The sequence below is a fragment of the Panthera onca genome, chromosome B2 (genome assembly GCF_046562875.1).
Source record: "Panthera onca isolate mPanOnc1 chromosome B2, mPanOnc1 haplotype 2, whole genome shotgun sequence".
NCBI classification, from domain to species: Eukaryota; Metazoa; Chordata; class Mammalia; order Carnivora; family Felidae; genus Panthera; species Panthera onca.
The window spans coordinates 65,885,459-65,900,048 of NC_138343.1; the positions used below are offsets into that span (position 1 = coordinate 65,885,459).

Sequence of the window (14,590 nt, forward strand, 5' to 3'; positions counted from 1 at the left end):
CTCTCTCTCAAAAATAAATACACATTAAAATTTTTTTTAAATAATAAAATAAAATTCAAAGTTCTACAGTGAGCATGTGTTATTGTTATAATGGGAGAAGAACAAGTTTTAAAAAGTATTGGAAAAGGAGCACCTGGGTGGCTCAGTCGGTTAAGCGGCTGACTTCGGCTCAGGTCATGATCTCATGGTTTGTGGGTTCAAGTCCCATGTCAGGCTCTGTGCTGACAGCTCAGAGCCTGGAGCCTGCTTCGGATTCTGTGTCTCCCTCTCTTTCTGCCCCTCCCCCATTCACACTCTGTCTCTCTCTCTCTCTCAAAAATAAACAAACATTTTAAAAAAGTATTAAAAAAAGTATTTGAAAAGAAAAACATCTAGAACAAAATATCTATTAACTGGAGTATTTTTCTAGGTTCCTTATTAGTACCTTGAGAACCCAGTACATCTTGTTGATGACATAGCAGCATCTAACTCAACAAGAAAAAAGCCCTGGCCAAGGACATAGTGAAATGAAATCGCACTACTACAGCAGGGCCCAAGCAGCTATTCTAAACTCTAACTGGATTAAAGGAATTGCCTTTGGACTAACACATGACGAAAATGGAATCTCTAATTTTAGGATGATATTTAAGGTGTTGGAAAATGATCGTGGGGAAAGGTAATTGAAACACAACAGCCACAGAAGGAAGGAATGCTTGGAAAATAAATTATAAATCATAACAGAATGTAATAAATTAGTTATCACCGCCATTAACAGTGGCCACTTTAATGTATGCTCCCCATAGCATAATGGAATAGAATTTATAATAGGCTTCATTTAAATTCCCAAAATAAAAATGTATTGTGAATTTCCATCCTCCTCAATTTTACTGTAATAATTACATTATAATAATTGTTTCCTTTAAGCTCTGGAACTTGGGAAGATTTTTTTTCTTCACTCTCATTGTTTTTCTATTTTTCAAATACTCCACTCTAATATTTTTGTGATAGAAAAATATCTTTAAATTCCTTATGGAATTTTATTTTATTTTTTTAATGTTTATTTACTTTTTGAGAGAGAGAGGGAGAGAGACAGAGAGAGAGCACAGGCGGGGGTGGGGCGGAGAGACAGAGGGAGACACAGAATCTGAAGCAAGCTCCAGGCTCTGAGTTATCAGCACAGAGCCTGACATGGGGTTGGAACTCAGAAACCATGAGATCATGACCTGAGCCAAAGTCAGATGCTTAACTGACTGAGCCACCCAGGCACCCTTCCTTACAGAATTTTAAAAGTAATACAAATTATTTACAATTTCATTCTCAGTACAGCCAATTTTATTTTTATATATATTCTGTTTCCATTGGTTTTCTTTTTATGTATCACTGTACATAGTTATAATCAACATGACTATTTAGTTTCATATTTTAATTTTACTGAACATTTAAAAATACATACTTTAATATTATACTATACTACTCATAATTATCTTTTTTGTAGCTGTGTAGTACAGCATCATGGTCAAATACTGTAATTTACCATAACTGACAGTTTCCTACTTTGGGACATTGAAATTTCTATAACTATTTCCCTACAATGGACAATAATGCTGTAAACATTATTGTACTAAGCTGTCTTTATTTTCTTTTTTGGAATTATTTCCAAAGAAGATGTCTCTGGTGTAAAATTATAAGATTGCTGATTATAAAATTTTGTTCCAATTTACATGGTCACTAGCAATGTCAGAGTCACCAGATTCACCTCAGTATTATTAGTATTAGTCATTATTTTTTTTGCTAATTAAGTTGGTGTAAACCCATACATTCACATAGCTTTAATTTATATTTATTTTATTTCTAGTTAGGTTGAATAGTTTTCTGTCATTTTTTGATACTAGTGGTCTCTCCTGACAGGCTTATTTATACATTTACATTTTGAATTTTGATCCCTTCAAATAAGCTCTTTATGCATTACAAATATTAAGCCTTTTTATATCTTTCCATTGTTTTCCTAATCAAGCATTTTTCTTTGCACTGTAATTTAGTTATTTCAGGTAGTAACATTTTCCGTCTTCATGATCAAAGCTGTCAGCTGCGTCCTTTATAATTTCTTCTACTGACCCAAACATCAGGACATTATCATTCCTCTACAGACAAAACAAATATTTTCTGCTACATTTTGACAATTTGATTTTATTTTGAATGATGAGCATGTAAGCCTCTTGTGTGTAAAAACAGTGGTGATTCCTTTCTAAGAGAACAATGCCAAGGCAAGGCCTGTAAAGAGTGGGGTTTCAGATGGCTGAGTGATAGAAGCACGAACTGAGATTCTGAAAACTGAAGCCTTTAGCTGTGTAAAAAGCTGAAAGCTAGCTCCTATATCACCAATTTGCCAAGGGATGTTTTTAAAATTGTTTTCTGGCAATCATTTCCTCTTTCTGTTGAAGCACCTGTATTGTCTCAAATTGTTCCCATGAAAAATATACTAGCGGTATCGGGGAAAACATGGAGAATTAGTCCAAATCCAATGGCAGACTAGTCAAACACACTCCTAAGCTCTGGTGGAGAGGAAACCACGGAATGTCATTTTTTGTCCTGGATCCCAGCCCTCAGTTTCCTCATGTTATTAGTCCTGAGGATGTTCTGGGTATTAAGGTTTTTTTGTTTGTTTTTTAATACTCCCCAGCTGATTCTTACATACAGGCAAGGTAGAAAACCATTGTAATCATTTCACTAAGAAATGTAGAAATAAATCTAATCTGTAAGCGGAGGTGACCAAGCGGAGGTGACTAGAAACTACTTCTCCTTTTTTCACAACTACCTACATCTTGATGGCAGAATTTCATAGTGGGAACAGAAAAACAGTCTTGGGATATAGCAGAAGTTTCAGAATATGCTTTACGTCCTCTCTCTTCATCACCTAAGGTTTACATGATCTTTTCCAAACACTGTGAAATAGATTTTCCAAAATGTAGGGAACAAAGTATTTGAAAGCAAATTTTGAATACTGCTAATTAATAGGAAACAGGAGAGGGTTGGGAGAGATAAAGGGTTGTACTTTAAATTTCTTTTATCTCTAGGCACAGATCTTCCACTGGGTCAGGTTCCCCACACCTGGGAGGATTGCCCACAGCGAGTGGGACTTCCAGGGAGCATCTCACTCTATTGGCATCTTGCTTTCTGTGATTAGGTGTTGTGCAGACTGATGCTCACATGAGCTTATGTACCCATAACCCACATCTCCCAAAATGCAAGGGAAGAGAGCCAGATATGATTGGAGAGCAGACAGCCAGGCTTGGCTGAAAATGTAGCCCCATCTAGGTGCCTTAAAATTCACTAAACGTCTTAAGCCTCTAGGAATCATGTGAAAGACATTTAATGTGCTATTAACCTCACGGGAAAGAAAATGGACATCTCAAGATAGTTATGAAGGAGAAAGACAGCATTTTCCCCATTTTTGTGGCTTTGAAATAAGGAGAAAAAATTCCTAACTCAGCCCTTGCTTCAGTACATGCCAGCAAAGATATATTTCCTATTCATTTGCTCTGACCTAACCTACAAAAAATATCTCTTTAAAGACTGAGAATTTAATTTATGCCTTGAACAATCAAGTTATTAGTGGTATAATATTCCACAGTAAGGTGCATTTGGATATGATGCAGTTGGTGACTGACTCCCATCTTCTGCCCCGCCTGTATGGCTAAAACTAAAGTATGGCTAAACTAAAGCTAAATGTAAGCAGTATGGCTAAACTAAAGCTCTTATTGGGGTACAGGACAGGGGCGAGGTGAAGCAGAGTTAAGCTGGATGGAAACTGTCTCGTAATCATTTGGGATGTTTCCAGTTTCATTCACAATCAGTGAGAACATTATAGTTTCATTATCTTTACCTTTTGTGCCTATTGTAACAGTACACACCTGCTGATAAAGTTTTCCACTAACCTCATAATTAAAGGACCTAGTATTTTATGCTATTTGTTTTGGACATACATCATTGTGTTATGGTTGGTTACATGGAATTTTCAAGCAGATAAGCCATTGGCACAGGCATCGCAGGATCTGCCTTCCTTGTAGCCTCTCCAGTGTTCCCCCAGCTTTCTGAGATATGAAGTGGGACCATGTTAGAAGTACCTCTCATTAGAGTTCAGATGAGGAAAGCAGTCACATATTCCTTTTTTGAAGGACAGTGTAAAATACTTTTGTGAATTCAGTCCTGAGGATCCCGATTAAGTGCATTATTTGATATTTCTTGAAGGGAGCTAACATCTGGACATCTCAAAGTGTTCCATAATAGCACCCAATGACCATCCAGCCTCCATGGGACCTATTTGTAGGTCTCCTTCGGCACTTGGCCATGGAAATCACACTCCTCTGAATACAGTTCTCTCTCAGTGTTATGGGATCACTTCAGCTGAGACCATGAGAGCCAGGTGCACACAGCCATGTGGATGAAAATATAATGCAAGAGAAGGGAGTCCAGATGACGAGAGACAAGAAAGACAAATCTTGAAGGAGTCAGAAATGAGTCTCAGGGTTAGGAAATATTTAATTAATAGTGCAGCTCCAAAACCCAACTGCCCACATTTAAATTCTGGTTCTGTCACTTACTCTTCATTTGTCCATGGGCAAGCTTCTCAGCTTTCTGTGCCTCACTTTCATAGTCTGTAAAATAGGGCATTATTTAATATAATATGACACATATTATATTAAATATATGCTTATATTTCATTTTAATATCATGTTAAATATAACAATAATCATTAAAAAGAAATAAAAGTTAAAAAAAAAAATATAACAATAAAATATTATTATCCATACCTCTTGTGGGATTTGAAGCAATTTATTAAATTTCTTGGCACATAATTAGATTTCCCTAAAAAACGCTTATTACAGTTATTATCATCATCATTATTGTCCTTGAGTGAAGATTTAGAAACCATGAAGAAAAGTTTTCCCCACTGTGTTAGTTTCCTAGGGATGCCATAACAAATTACCACATACTGGATGGCTTGAAACAACAGAAATTTCTTCTCTCACGGTTCAAGAAATCAGGGCAGCACCAGGGTTGGTTCCTTCTGGAGACTCTGAGGGAGAAACCATCCCATGCCTCTCTGTTTTGTGGTTGCCCAGAATTCTTGGTGTTCTTGACTTCTAAATGCACTATTCCAGTCTCCACTTCCATCTTTTCTTTGTTCCTGTATCTTCTCCTTTTCTACCTTATAAGGACATTTTCACTGGATTTAGGGCCCACCCTAACCCAGTATGACCTCTTCTTCAACCTTACCTTAATTACATCTGCAAAGACCCTTATTCCAAATAAGGCCATATTCTAATGTTCCAAGTGCATATGAACTTTAGGGCAATACTATTCAGCCCACTCCACCAACTAAAAACAGGTTAGGATCAAATCGGAGGAAGAAATCGCAAACAGTTCCTGCAAGAATGTCATCTAACCTTGGGCATGTTGTGCACTGAAAGGGCTGTGTTGTGTAGGTGGTCAATCAAGCGAAATGGGCCAGCTACCCTCAAGCTCATCACTGAGTTAGAACCAAGTGTCAGACTGGGTCAATACTCTCATTTAAACTGTCATGAACTGGGGCACCTGGGGGGCTCAGTCAGTTGAGCGACTGACTTTCGCTCAGGTCTCGACCTCGCGGTTCCTGGGTTTAAGCCCCGCATTGGGCTTGTAGCTATCAGCTCAGAGTCCACTTTGCATCCTCTGACCTCCTCTCTTTGTCTCTCCCCCACTCATGCTGTCTCTCTCAAAAATAATTAAATGTAGGGATGGGCTAAATGGGTAAGGGGCATTAAGGAATCTACTCCTGAAATCATTGTTTCACTATATGCTAACTAATTTGGATGTAAATTTTAAAGAATAAAAAATTAAATTTAAAAAAACTAATAATAATTTAAAAAATAAACTGTAGCAAACTCTTCTAGAGAGAAGTTGAGAACATACCCCCCAGGGATATGCTGCACCAATGAGGCTTGCGATGATCTCTCTCCCCTGCTCTCTCCTGGCATGTTGCACGCCACTCCTGAACCCATTATGGAACCCTGAACCCATGCTGACACTGGGTAATGCAATGTAAAGCGCAAAGGCTTTACAGACTCCGGAACTGGATTTTAACCACATGCTCTGCAACTTACTGTCTCCACTGACCACTTTTGTGGCCTCACGTAAGATACTTACCTTCTCTAAGCCTCAGTTTTGGCTTCTAAAAACCAAGCATAATATCACCACCAACTGGGAGAGTTGCTATAAGTGAGAAAACTAATCGTTGCAGAAGCTTCACCTAAGTGCCTGGCATAAATGTCAATGAGTGGTTGCTATTATTTTCATTATCGTGAAGTGGTAGCTCTGTCTTACCCTCTCACTAGGCTTGAGGGCAGGAAGACCAGAAGGACCATGAAGAAGGGTTATGAAGACCCATTTACATATCTTTCCATACCACTACTTCTGCTCTCAGCACACAATAAACTGAGTAACCACACAGTAAATAGTCTAAATGATGCACCAGCTGCCGTCCAAATATAAGCACTGCTTCAGTGAATGGACTTCTAATAGCCTTTTGGGATTTTGAACCCAACCAAGACAACTCACGGCAAATTCTCTCCTTTTCATGACTTAGCAAATGAACACTGGGCAGAGCAAAGGCAACAGAAAGCGGTGTTAATCCTTTAGTGCACCTTAACATTTAAGGAGGCTGAAATAGTATTTAGAGGCTACATAACTCATCTCTCATGAGTGTATTTTTATTACTTTATTTACTTTACTACCAAGGTAATACATGTTCATTGTAGAAATTTTAGAAAATAATAGCTAAGTAGGGTGCCTGGATGGTTCAGTCAGTTAAGCTTCCGACTCTTGATTTCAGTTCAGGTCATGATCTCATAGTTTGTGAGTTCGAGCCCCACATTGGGCTCCATGCTGACAGTGCAAAGCCTGCTTTGGATTCTCTCTGTCTGTCTCTCTGCCCCGTCCCCACTTATGCTCATGCACTCTGTGTCTCTCAAAATAAATAAACATTATATATATATATATATATATATATATATATAGCCAAGCAAAAAGAATAAAATCATTCTTAATCCCAGATATATAGACTTTTTTTTTTAGGGGCACCTGGGTGACTTAGTCGGTTAAGCATCCGACTTCGGCTCAGGTCATGATCTCGCAGTTTGTGAGTTTGAGTCCCCTGTCGGGCTCCATGCCTACAGCTTGGAGCTTAGGGCTTGCTTTGGATTCTGTGTCTCCCTCTGTCTCTGCCCCTCCCCTGTTCTCTCTTTCTCTCTCTCTCAAAGATAAACATTAAAAAAGATTTTTTTAAGATACATAGATTTTTTTAAATAATAAATTGTGACATTATCCCAGTCCCTAGTCTTAAACATCATTTTTAACAGCTTCCTAATATTCCATTGTATAAACACACCAATATTTATTTAACCCATCCCCCATTCCAGAAATGTTAACTTGTATTCAATATCTTGTTGCTGAAAACAAAGCTTCAATGGTATGAGCTTATTCCTTATGAATTTTATAAGTCTTTATTAATTTGGTATTTATTATAACCCTTCCCCCTTTTCCAAATTTTGCAATTAACCCAAAAGTTAATTTTCTCGAATCTCTGAAATCTGAAATCTCTCAGCTTTGGCTGCACTATCTTAAGCAAACTCTCTTCTGAGCTGCCTGTTTCCAGTAACCTATAAGTAGTCAGTATTCTTGGAGTAGCTGCTTACACACTTGTTCAGGGCCTGGGGCTAATGGGGTCAATGACATGGGCTTCAAGCTCTATATTTACAGGCCAGTTAGTTAAGTATCCAAAGACTGTTTCCCTAATTCCAAACAGCTGTTATTTGAATGCTGGCAGTTAGTTTCAAAAGAACTGGGCAAAAGAGCATGGGTGGATCAACACAAATCCATCACCACGACTGGAAAGACAGTGTGTCAACAGCTTCATCTTTCCCGTGGAAAACAGCTCAGAAAGGTATTCATCTCAAATCACATAAAATTAATGAGGTTGTAGGAAAAGGAGGAGGAATAACATGGGGAAAAACAATTGGCTGGCCTTACACATATCTCGGTTTATAAGCTTAGTCTGTGAGTTCCCCCCATTCCTATGTGAGACAAATTCAGCAAACATGTTGTAAACTGCTGGTGGTGGTATTGTTTAACTGGTAATCTTCTCTTGCAGCTGACACAGCGCTTGGCACTGATGATGTATATGATGAAAAGGGCTGCCAGTGTGACGTATCAGTAGAAGACCTCACCCCACCGCTTAAAACTGTCATTCGAGCTATCAGGTTGGTGGAAAACCTTTGACAAAATGAGTCCGAGACCTACCTCTGATTGTGTGAATGACTATGTTGCTAAGTGCTTTTTCCTACAGGTAAACCTCCTAAAATAATTAGTTTCTCTGTTCCTATTCATTCACATGCCTATTAAATTCTGAAATATATTTTCTTAATACAAAATTCTACTGTGCGCAACACAAAATGCGTTATATAAAAGGTCGGCAGGATTTGAAATGCCAGGCCATGCCAGAGAGATTCCATGAGAATTGGCTCACCATAAGAATTTGTGGCTTTCAGGACATTTAGTGTATAGATCCAGCTGGATTTTTAAAATTATTTTTATGACTTGACGCTCCAATCCATGTTCTGTATCTTGTGTCAAGGAAAAAAATCCCACTAGGTTGTTTCAAAACAGGTTGAGTTCTAAAAAAGAGGAAACGTAAAGTACTAGGCAGTGACTTGCTCCTATCCTGCTGAAATATAATGTCAAACACTGATCTTTTGTTTTTTAAGTTTTTATTTAAATTTCAGTTAGTCAACGTACAGTGAAGTATTAGTTTCAGCTGTACAGTATAATGATTCAACATTTCCATACACCCTCCGGTGCTCATCACAGCCAAGTGCGCTCCTAAATCCCCATTGCCTCTTTAGCCAATCTGCCCACCCTCTCCCTACTGGTAACCATCAGTTTGTTCTCAACAGTTAAGAGTCTGTTTCTTGGTTTGCCTCTCTTTGTTTTTCCTTTGCTCATTTGTTTTGTCTCTTAAATTCCACAAATGAGTGAAATCATATGGTATTTGTCTTTTTCTGACTGACATATCAGTTTGCTTTGCATAATATTCTCCTGCTCCGTCCACGTCGTGGCAAATGGCAAGATTTCATTCTTTTTATGGCTGAGTAATAGTCCATTGCATATATATACCACATCTTCTTTTCCTTTTTTTTTTTTTTTTTTTTTTTCAGATCTGGGTTAGGTTTAGAGTTAAGGCCATGGTGAGGCTGTTTGCCTGGTATCCTGCAGTTTTGAGACCTCCCATAAGGTTAGGGTTAGGAGTTAGGAGCAGGGTTAGGGTTCGAATTAGAGTTAGGTTTAGGGTTAGGATTAGCATTAGTTTTTAGGAGTCATGGGTAGGGCTAGGGTTCAGGTTAGAGTTAGGTTTAAGGTTAGAGTATGTGCCTGGTAGCCTGCAGTTCAGAGACCTCTCCAGAGACTAAAACCCCATCCTTCTTCTCTGGTGAGAATACACATGGCAGCCATCCACCAGGCCGAGGCAAGGAAGGAATTTGGGCCTCTAAATACTCTTTAAATAGATATTCAGTTTAAACACTGATCTTAGTATGCTTTCTCTCCCAATGGCAAAAGCTAAAAGCGTACCCAAAGTAACTTACATTTATACTTCCAGGATCCACTCCCTCCAAAACCCAGCTTCTGGATTAAATAAACTGCTGCGTGCTCATCCTGCCTAGTTTTGATCCCTTTGGGAGAATTTTAATCTGTCAGGGAACCCAGAGTGACTCTCTTGCAAAGAAATACCTCTGGTCTTTTTGGCTTTCTCTGTCTCTTACCAAAAAGCCAAAAGAAAACATAAAATATCCAACCCAATATAGCTCGTCAGATACTTAGTCTAATTTCAGAGATCAGCGTGACTGATTATTTACTGCTATTTTTAGTTGGTCATTTAGTATCATTAGACATCGCTTTACTCGATGTTTGGGAATCACTGGGAAAGCAGAAATGAGTTATAAAAGATTTTGGTAAATGTTTGTGATGGCAAAGCAAATCATGGTTGATGAAAATGTGTACCCCTAGAAGATACTTAAATCTTATCTGTAATGGCACTCCCCCACCCCTGGCCAAAAAAAAAAAAAAAGTGAAGTAAAACTTGGTTGCTTCTCAACAGAACCCTCAAGCAACAAACCCTATAACTAGGGGACCAACCTTCTTTTGTGCCCTGGGCCATCCCAGACTATGCCTCTTGTCTCATCATAATTATTCATTGTCACTCCCTGTCACTCCCTGTCTTTCTCAAAGTATCCCAGTATGGATACAGGAGTACTGATGCATAGGGGCACCTGTACCCCAATGTTTATAGCGGCACTCTCAACAATGGCCAAATTATGGAAAGAGCCTAAATGCCCATCAACTGATGAATGGATAAAGAAATTGTGGTTTATATACACAATGGAATACTACGTGGCAATGAGAAAAAATGAAATATGGCCTTTTGTAGCAACATGGATGGAACTGGAGAGTGTGATGCTAAGTGAAATAAGCCATACAGAGAAAGACAGATACCATATGGTTTCACTCTTATGTGGATCCTGAGAAACATAACAGAAACCCATGGGGGAGGGGAAGGAAAAAAAAAAAAAAAAAAAAGAGGTTAGAGTGGGAGAGAGCCAAAGCATTAGAGACTGTTAAAAACTGAGAACAAACTGAGGGTTGATGGGGGGTGGGAGGGAGGGCAGGGTGGGAGGGAGGGCAGGGTGGGTGATGGGTATTGAGGAGGGCACCTTTTGGGATGAGCACTGGGTGTTGTATGGAAACCAATTTGACAGTAAATTTCATATATTAAAAAATAAAAAAAAAATAAATTAAAAAAAAAAAAAAAAAGTAAAAGGGTAAAGCAATTAAAATTACTTTAAAACAGTAGGAGATTTTCATGACCACTGGTTAATGCAAGACTCAAACAACACATGAAAAAAAATCCATTAAATCTATTGAAAAGTGAAAAGATGAATCAGATGAGAAAAAGATATTTGCAATAGATATATTGAATACTGCTCTACAGAATAAAGATATCCTATAAAAAAAACAAAACAAAAAAAAAAAAAAAAAAACAAAGTATCCCAGTATGGACAATTGTATGATCACACTACTCCAGGGGAACCTAGAAGACTTAGGTAATATTAAAGCCCAGAAAACCCAAGAATATGTAGTAAAATTATGCCTGAAGTCTTCAGTTAAAGGAACAGAAAGGACCTGAACAGCATTGTCCAATATAGTCACCAGTGGCCACATAAATCTAATTAAATTTGAATTAAAATTAAATAAAATTTAAAATTCAGTTCATCAGTGGTGCTATCCACTTTAAAGTGCCCAAGAGCCACAAGTGGCTACTATACTAGGCACAGAAGATACAGTCCATCATCTTTGCAGAAAGTTTTACTGGACATGGCTGGCTAAGAAGTCACCTTGAAATTCTCTGCATTCATTCATTATACCCCTCAAACACCCTAATGTGAAGGTGGAGTAGTTCATCCACAGATTAGTGTGACTTGCAACAAGTACCATAAAATCTTATCTAATGGGAACAGATTAGGTTTCCTAAAAGTCATTCTTAACCCAATTTGTTCGTTTCCCAAGACCTTCCATAGCTTTCTGCTTTTACCTCACACCCTATAAAAAGAATTGTGAGCTGAATGAAAGAAAATGAAATAGGTTTATTCCGCGAGCTAAGCACTTTAGTGGCAGCTTAAGACTTACTTTTGTACCATCCTCTTGAAACTTGCCTGATTTTTGTGAAGTCCTTTGCAGAATTCCCTTGCTTTTCAGAATCCTTTCTTGGTTCTTATTTTTAACAGGACTTTATTATTTGCATGTATCTCCTTTTTGTGAATTTCTGAAGCTTTCTGCTTGCTACTTTGTGACACTCAAGGGGGATGTTTTTCTCTCCCATATCCAGATTCTGCTTACTGGGTTTTTACAAACTCATTTCCAAGTTCCCCTTAAAATTCACGGATTCTCTAAAAACATAATAGCTACACCCAAGAGCTAATAACTTAATTGGAAATATTTGACTTACAGTAATACTTACTTTCTTAAAATACATGATTAAAAGACCAATCCATATAATCAGCGGTTCTGAAAAGGAGTCTGTTGGTATAAATCCCTAAATCTTATGCAAAAGTGTCCTTTTCTTGAATTCAGCTAAATAAATAAGCTGAACAGCAGTTGACTGGAATGTCTTTGGCCAGAACATACCCATTTCTTACAGCTCACCTAAAGTGCTGTTTTATATGTATGTTGCTGATTGCAATTGTAAACCATCTATTATTCATCTCTAAAACAGCAACTTTGTTTTGGCATTTTCCTTGTTATTTCTCGATTGTTTGATTATTTACTATGAGTAGTTGAATATACCTTTTGTCCTCCAGTTGCTCTTACAATAATAATAGTTTTTCCTAAGAGCCAAATTAAAATTTAGATGTATAACAGAAAATATGTATTCCACTGCAAGGATGACAACATGGAAAGCAATGCTACTGCACCCACAAAGAGCAAAATAGGAGTTCTTGTTTGGGTTATTAATATTTATTGAGCATCTGCCATTTTCTAATTTGTAGTTATTTTTGAGAGTAAAGATTCTCTGAGATGACTAAAGCCACTGTCTTAACTTGTCTGGATTACATTCTCCAAATGCACTTGGAGACTTTTTTTCAATGAATGACATCACTTTTTATAGTAATAAACAATGGCTGTTCTTAGACATTTCCAAAATACATCTTAAAAGTCAGAACAATACTTAGTTTTGTGTAATCCCTCCAGGATTATCACAGATTATTCTCAAAATATTATTTAGTGGGAATGCACAAAGTTGCCAGAGATGTGTTTTAAACCCATAATGGGAGGGAAGATTATACTTACTTTTAACAAAAGTTCTGTATCCTGTTAATGATTTTTTTTTATCTTGTTAATTATTTAATTCAAATAATGCTAAGTCTCTTTTCATTCACTCATAGAAATTAGTTTCTAAATAGAAAGTTGACATTGGCAGGGAAATAAGCAGATTGGCAGGCAAACTGATAAACTCTTGAACTTTCTACACACTCACTTTTCATTATATCATGGTACATTCATCTGCTAGGGCCACCACAACAAAATACCACGGACTGGGTGGCTTAAACAACAGAAATGTATTTTCTCACAGTTCTGGAGGCTGGAAATGCAAGATCAAGATGTCAGCAGGGTTGTTTCCTCTGAGGCCTCTCTGGCTTGCAGGCAGATAGCACCTTCTCACTGTGTCTTCACATGGTCTTTCCTCTGTGTTCCCACATACCTGAGTCCAAATCTCCTCCTCTTATACTAGCCCCAGTCAGGGTGGATTAGGCCCTACCCTCATGGTCTCATTTTAACTTAATCACTTCTGTTATTAAAGTCCTGTCTTCAAATACAGTCACAATAATACAGGTACTAGGGGCTAGGGATTTAACATATGAAATTTGGGGGTACACAGTTCAGCCATAACACATGGCAAGATATCAGTTTTCCTATCACTGTTTAAAAAATATTTTCTCAGGCACAATACCAAAAAATTCCGATTAAAAGTAAACCCACAAATTACCTAGATATGTTCCCTCGCAATATCAAACATCTGGATATTTGAGAATATCTGAAGAGGTTGACTATTACCTTTCAAGCTTGTACTCGGCATTGTGTAAATACTATCTGAGAATCTTGTGTAATATTTCACACAAAAATTAATATATGCCCATTAATTCAAAATAATAAATATAAATAAATAATACATAATAAATAAGTTTTTAAAGTTATATCCAATACAAGTCTATTTATAAAAGCGTTCTAGAATAGTAACTTTTATAATAATTTTTTAATTTGAGTTGAACACAATGCTACATTATTTTTAGGGTACAGTATAGTGATTCACCTTCTCTATATGCTTTGCTCACCCCAACTGTAGCTACCACCTGTCACCATACAACGCTATACACTATTATTGACCATATTCCCTGTACTGTGCCCTTTAATCATGTGACTTATTCATTCCATAATTGGAAGCCTGTATCTCCTACTCCCCTTCACTCTTTTTGCCCAACCTCCCACCCCACTTACCTCTGGAAATCATCAATTTATTCTCTGTGTTTGTAGGTCTGATTCTGCTTTTTATTTGTTTATTCATTTGTTTTGTTTTTTAGATTCCATATAGGAGTGAAATCATAGAGTATCTGTCTTTCTCGGTCTGATTTATTTCACTTAGCACTATACCATCTAGGTTCATTTATATTGTCACAAATAGCAAGATATCATCCCTTTTATGGATACATAATATTCCATTATATATATAGCACATACTGTTTATCCATTCATCTTATGGTATTTCAATTTTTAATTTTTTGAGGACATCCATACCGTCTTCCACTGTGGCTGCACCAATTTACATTCCCACCAACAATGCATAAGGTTTCCCTTCTGTCCACATTCTCACCAACACTTGTTATTTCTTGTCTTTTTATTATTTTAGTTCTCAGAATAATAATTTTTAAAAATACAAGAGAAATGTTTGTATTTGTTTTCCTATACT

At 37.3% G+C, this 14,590-nt stretch overlaps 1 protein-coding gene across 3 annotated transcripts in view; it reads left to right on the forward strand.

Annotated features, from left to right (window-relative positions):
- KCNQ5 (potassium voltage-gated channel subfamily Q member 5) overlaps positions 1-14,590 on the forward strand; it is a 514,433-nt gene that overhangs the window by 478,326 nt on the left and 21,517 nt on the right. For all 3 annotated transcript variants that reach the window (XM_060615936.3, XM_060615937.3, XM_060615939.3), the window contains one exon: positions 8,168-8,276. In XM_060615936.3, the coding sequence (XP_060471919.2) occupies positions 8,168-8,276 (109 nt within the window). The remainder of the gene's footprint in view (positions 1-8,167; positions 8,277-14,590) is intronic.